At 49.2% G+C, this 6,427-nt stretch overlaps 1 protein-coding gene across 1 annotated transcript in view; it reads left to right on the top strand.

Annotated features, from left to right (window-relative positions):
• The window catches only part of Fbxw8 (F-box and WD repeat domain containing 8), a 95,561-nt gene that overhangs the window by 86,399 nt on the left and 2,735 nt on the right, over window positions 1-6,427 (top strand). Inside the window, exon 9 of the mRNA XM_031337640.1 lies at window positions 4,709-4,882. Within this exon, the coding sequence (XP_031193500.1) occupies window positions 4,709-4,882 (174 nt within the window). The remainder of the gene's footprint in view (window positions 1-4,708; window positions 4,883-6,427) is intronic.

The raw sequence follows: 6,427 nt of genomic DNA, 5'->3' as shown, positions 1-6,427 counted from the left end.
AAAAAAAAAAAAAAAAAGAAAAGAAAAGAAAAAGAAGAAATGATTTCCTAATCCAGAGCTATTGACCTGTTTCCTGGACTTTTATAATTTAATCTCTTATATTTGAAATTCATGACCTACCTGTCGGGTAATTTGGGTACAGTGTGAGAGTGGAGTCTAGCTTTGTGCTCAGTTGTCCCAATACTGTTGGTTGACAAAATTGTTCTTTCCTTCTTTGTATAAACTGATTATAAAAATGAAGTGTGTTCCCCTTCCAGTTCTGCCCCTTTGATCAGTATTCCCCGACTGGGCTGAGCTTCTTGCATTGTTTGGTTAAGATTACTGGATAGGCACGCACCTTCCAGAGCCAGCCTTGCTCAGTGCTCACTGTGGATGGAGGGGTTGGGTGTGAAAATCACCACCTGGAGGTAGAGGCTCAAGTCTCAGAACAGTTTGGACTGTACAGTGAGGCCCTCTATGAAAGTGAGGGTGTCCCAGCTGTTCTGCCCTTCCATAGGCCCTCAGTCTGATTCTCAGCAGCCACATCAGGCATTCACAACTGCCTATAACTCCAGCTTAGGGCACCAGATGCCCCCTCTGGCCTCTGCAGGCACCCACACTCACATGTGCACATAAATGCACACAGACACACAATCAAAAATAAAATCTTCAACAAGACAAAAATGTGTGACACAGGTATACAAACTATCTGTAGTATTTTTAAATTTAATATTTTTAAATGTATTGTGCGTATGCATGATGATGGAGGTGCGTGGGCTACGGTGTCCATTTGGAGGTCCGAGGACAATAGTTGAGTTGGTTTTCTCCTTACATCCTAACCAAGCTTCTAGGGACAAAACCCAGGTCACCAGGCTGCTGGGCATTACCCTTGCTGAGCCTCACTTGTGTACTTAAAATGCAAACTACGAGCTTTCGTGCTTCCAGCTCTGCTGCTTTGGCCAGCAAGACTGTCCTGGGCAGTGTCCCAGGCTGGCTTTTCATGAGCTACAGAGTTTGGGCTTTAGTAGAATCTCTGAGCAGTTGGGTGCTAAGAGCTTTGGGATCACCCCACAGGGGTTGCTGTTAATCACAGAGCATGCTAAGCTTAGCCTAGCTGGACAGAGCTGGACATGTCCACCTGCAGACACAAGTGTTTCAGTTGCTATGAACTTGAACATTCTTAGAAGGCTGTCAGTGCTGTGTGGGTGCAGTGTGGGTTCTACACATGTACTTGTGTGCAGCCTCCTCCATAGCTCAGGTACAGTGCAATCAGACGGAGATGTATACTAACCCTTTAAAAATACCAGTTTTCCCAACTGACGTAGTCATAATTTTACATTTCCATACATTTACCTTTAGTTCCTGGATAGAAATGCAGCCAAGTGTGGATTCTTCCTGAAGAATAGCCAACCCAGAGTCTGAACACTGCCAGCTTTGCCTCCACAGTCTGCCTTGTTATCATGCAGGACTGTTGAGTCCAAACCAATAGGAAGCACACCCCAAAGTGTGACCCCCCAATTAATGAGTCTTCTCGCTTCCTTCCAGCCCGGCATACAGAAAGTTGTGGTGTGCTCATGTGTGCTGCCTGCTGCCAGGGAGCGTGCAGGGCGCAAACATTACACTCACTCCATCTGCAAGTGTTATAATGAGTTATTCAAAGCTCTTCGCACAGGACCAACCAGAGCGTGCCTCCCTCTCCGTTCCAGCGCGTTTTCCTGCCCATCAGATGGATGCTCCTCTGCTGGAGTCTTTGGAAGGTTCTGGTGTCTTTTGTTTTAATTGGCGGGCTAAAGCTGCCTCCTATGGTTCGATTTTCATTAGCAAGGGCTGCAGAGAGGGAGTATTGGGGCTGTCCTCCAAGCCCATCCATGAATATTAAACATACGACAATTATAGCTTTCAGACCAATTATTTTTCTTTCAGCAGGCAAAGTGGTGATACTAGATGAGGATTCACAGTTTCTACCATTGGCCCCTTCTAGACCCTGGAATCAGTGGGCCTGGCATATGTCTCTGCCCATTTGCTGAGCTACCTGTCTCCCAATGTAGAGTGTATGGTTTGAGTGCTGAGGCTGCCAGCTCTGCCAAAGCTGCTGCAGTGTGGGTTGGTGCTGCACACTGTTAGATGATCTGGGCCAATTCCTGCTTCCTAATGTGAATGTGATGGTTTGGGTGGACAGGACACTGCACTGAGACTAGCCAGATGTCTCAAAACTGGGTTCTACTCTGTGGACCGGTTTCTGAGTCCTTTGTTTTTGTTTTTGTTTTGTTTTGTTTTTTTGTTTTTGTTTTTTGTTTTTTTGAGACAGGGTTTCTCTGTATAGCCCTGGCTGTCCTAGAACTTACTCTGTAGACCAAGCTGGCCTCGAACTCAGAAATCCGCCTGCCTCTGCCTCCCAAGTGCTGGGATTAAAGGAGTGCGCCACCACCGCCCGGCACGGTTTCTGAGTCCTTAGCAAACCTGAGCTGTGGTGTCTCTGGTGTGTATTGTCTTGTTTGTCACTATTGTGCTGTTGTAAACATAGCACAGAAACAGATGGCAAGGTATTTGCCCTTTTATTCCTAACAGCCTCACTGTAAGCACTCACAGAGGGGCTCCTGGTAGATCTCACTAGCCAGCTTGTGTGGGGAAGCACTCCACCTCTGTCTGTTTCAGGGTTCCAGTCTGAGGCTCCCTCCTGGGTCCCCTACAGCCTTGGGTCTCTCTGCCTATAGAGGCCTGAAGCCAGGCAGTCCTGCATGTCACTAGAGTGAGTCTATACTTCCATCTTGTCATGTGACCTCCATTCTGCACCCCAGGACTGTGGTGATCTGTTGTTTTTGTTGGTGGTGTGCTTTTACAGCAGGATTTCTTATAACCAGGCGGATCTTGAGCTTGTTTTGTTATAACCTCATAACCATGAATCACCTTGAACATTTGGTCCTCCTGCCTTCATCTCCCTGGCGCTGGGATCTCAACTTCCATTGTTTCACATTATACCTACTTCATAGTGGCCATGAAACCAGTAAACGGTCTGAAACAAATTAGGTGTGTGCATTTGTATGGTACCAGGGTGAAGCCAACGTCCTCTGAGGCCTGATTTTTAAACAGCATGGTAGTACCTTGAATAAGGTGAAGACCTCCCTTAGGGCTCTGGTTACATTTTCCCTCCCAAGGAACTGCTGTTAGCATTTAACTTCTGAACTGTGTTTATGGAAAGAGTACTTTGCACCCAGAAGCCTGGGTGGTGGCCTCTATGCAGCCTTGTGATGGCTGCCTGTCCCCACACACCTGCTCACTTCTGGAAGACTCACCCTGACCCTAGTCTATGATCACTGTCACAGTGGGCAGTTCTTGTCTCCATGGTTCATCTACATGTGAGCAGGTAGAGATTTGAGTGTCACCCATGGTCCACTATTGGCTTGTCCTGTGGTTGCCCCAAGTGGTGCAGTTAATTACGACACCCCACCCTACCCAGTCATTCACATTCATGGGCTCTTTAATGGTACCTCTAATTTCTCTGTCAGCCTAATGATCACTCCTTAACTGGTAATTCCTTCTCCTTCAGGCTGCTGAAGACTTCTTGCATGCTCCCATTTTTAAAGTGGCATTCTCCAGTACATACTGTGTTTTATTCTGATTAGTGTTCACTAGCACTAACCCAGGTATCACCAGGACCTCCTTTCAGTGTGGTGCCCAGTCCTCCACGCCTCCCACTGCCAGCTATGCTATAATCCCTCTTGCCTTCTCATGAAGTGACTGTTCAGGGTCAGTGTCTTCATTCTGGAAAATGGATGGCTGTTTGCGAGCAGGAGTAGAAGTGTTCATGGCTCCTCACTGCCTCTGCACTGTGAATTGAGGGCAGCAGCCTCATCCCTCCCACTGCTGCCCAGCTCTGAGTCTAAAAGATCTGTGATTCTGCAGGGCAGGGGTGATAGTGGTGTGTGGTAGAAGGCTGCCCCGGCTTCTGAAACAGGCTCTGGGCCTGTGGCTGACAGCCTGACTACACCAGGCAGGCAGGTAAGCTCTGAGTTTCCCTTCGCTTATGAGTCACTGAAGGTACGGTTGGTCCAACGGTAGCTGGAACGTGAGGCTGTGGTCGGGCTGCATCTGCAATCGGGAGAGGTACATGCTGGAGCTGGACTCATTCATAGCCATTGGAGAAACACCCAGCAGCTGTTTTGAATTTTGGATATTGAACTGAAGAGAAAAAAAAAAAAAACCTCAGGCAGAAAACCTGGGCAGATCTAGAGACCCAGGGAACCTGGAGAGGTGATACACAAAGGGAGGAAATGGAGTTATGATGTGAATAAACACCCTGGCTGTAAAAAGGAAGTTAGCTCTCTAAAGCTTTGGCTCCTGCTCCCTCCTCATGGGCAAGTTTAACAAACTTTTGGTAAAATTTGCTCTGAAATCCAGCTCTTCTGGCTCAGAACTGCAACACTCATCTTTGTCCTTGTGTGCCTGGTGACCACACACTAACAGGCAAGTTTCCATGATGCCTTCAGGGTCTGGGGAGTAAGTGAGAATGTAATCTCCAGGTTAAAGTCATCCCAGGCCCTGGAAGCAGCCTGCGTGCGCCTGTGAGGGTAGAGCCTGGGACAGCGCTGCTCTGTATTGCAGGTGGTTCCCCATGGGAGACTCCCACCAGAAGGCTCTAGGGACTGTGGTGCTTAATGCGGTGCTCAAAGGCGCTGGTACCTGCAGGCTTCCTCAGTTTACCCCTCTTCTCCTGGTGCTCTTCTTCCAGAGTAAGGATCCATGACCTTCGCAGCGATAAGATCGCCCTGTCACTGTCTGCCCATCAGCTGGGGGTGTCCGCAGTCCAGATGGATGACTGGAAGATCGTCAGTGGAGGCGAGGAGGGGCTAGTGTCTGTGTGGGACTACCGAATGAACCAGAAGCTCTGGGAGGTGCACTCCAGGTAAGCAGGCTCCTGTGTGTACAGACTGTAGTTCCCAGGCCACCTGTGCCCTCGCTGCACCTTCCTGAAAGCACTTTTTTGCAGGAGAGGTGACCTAGGCTTGGAAAGACACAGTAATCACACCCTCAGTAACACACAGCCCTCATTAAGCATCCTAGCTGCTTAGGATGCAGTGAACATTTCACAACTGTTACACAGGTTAGTGTATGGACTCCTTCATCTTAGTTACCAGGAAAGGAAGACTCCAGTTTGGGGAGACTAATCGCCAGTGTGCAGTGGATGGGTTGGCGCAGTCCCCCATGTGCCAGACTCAGTGTGTCTAAATGCATTCTGCCTCCCTTCAGTATGAAGAGAAGGGTACTTGGGGTGCAAGCTGAGTGAGCCTCAGCTAAGGGGAGCTCATCTCAGCTTAAGCGGGAGTGTTGAAAGGAGAGTCCTGTCCGGGGCACAGACCACAGGCTTCACGTGAGCCTACCTCAGTTTTAACTTTAGAAGCAGCCTGGAGTTCCCACCTGGCTCATAGGCCTTCAGTGGCAGAGCCTGCCCGGAGTCCTCGAGCTGAACACTGGCTCCTCTGTAACAGAGGGTGTGATGCTGTGGAAGTGCCCAGCTTGAGAGCGTAACATAGACAGCTCTTTCCACAGAGGAAAACCAAGACAGCTCTGCATTTAAGTGCAAGGTCTGCGGCTTCACAAAACTCCCAAAGGTGCAAAGTAAATTGGTTTCTTTCTTGGCCTGCAGGGTGGTGAATACTTTGGCTAGCAGCTTTTATCAGATCAGAAGCCCTGGTCATACCACACTGCCTCTACCCTTTCCATTCCCCAACTTCACTGGTGATACACCATGGTGCCACCAGGTGGTGCCGAAGGGCAGCTCAAAAGTCCCACACTAGAAACAGCATTTGCCTGAATTTCAGGAAAGCCAGTACAGTGCCAGCCTCTCTGGGCCTCTGCAGTGCTCACACCTTCTCACCACCAAGGGGAGGCCAGGGAAGTGAGGTAGGTTCCTGCGCTTCACACCTCTGCTTTCCAGCCCAGGGTACCCCCACTAAGGCCTTCTCTCTGTAGATGCCCTGTGCCTGTCCCAAGCTCGGTCTAGTGCAGCTGCTATCTGACTACCCGTCTTCAGCCTGCCTTGCCTCACCAGCTCCATCTCCTTCATGTCCTTTTGCCAAAGGGCCTGTTCTTGCTACAGGCCTCTTCCTCCCTTCCTAGTGGTCTCAGCCATCCCCACTGGGTGTGTTGTGGTATTCCTCTTCCTTGAAGAGGTGGGCTCCTTAGCTTCCCACTAGTTTGGAGCCTCTGAGGGCAAGCACCCATCTTCAGGAGCCTATACTCTCTGTTGTCCCCTGGCTCACAGTATGGCCTCACCAGGTATAGGCGCTGTCAGCTGTAGCCATCACTTCAGGACTAGGGCCTTGCCCTAAGGATAAGAACTCGCCCATGTGACTTGTTGGATCTCTATGCCATGTTATAGGTTTGTCTCAAGTTGGGTGGGTTTTTGTTTTGTTTTGTTTTTTGTTTTTTGTTTTTTTGGGCTTTTTTT

This window comes from Mastomys coucha, unplaced genomic scaffold (genome assembly GCF_008632895.1).
Source record: "Mastomys coucha isolate ucsf_1 unplaced genomic scaffold, UCSF_Mcou_1 pScaffold22, whole genome shotgun sequence".
NCBI lineage: Eukaryota > Metazoa > Chordata > Mammalia > Rodentia > Muridae > Mastomys > Mastomys coucha.
Note: the sequence above shows the minus strand (reverse complement) of the source record. Positions and strands in the feature narration are given on the sequence as shown.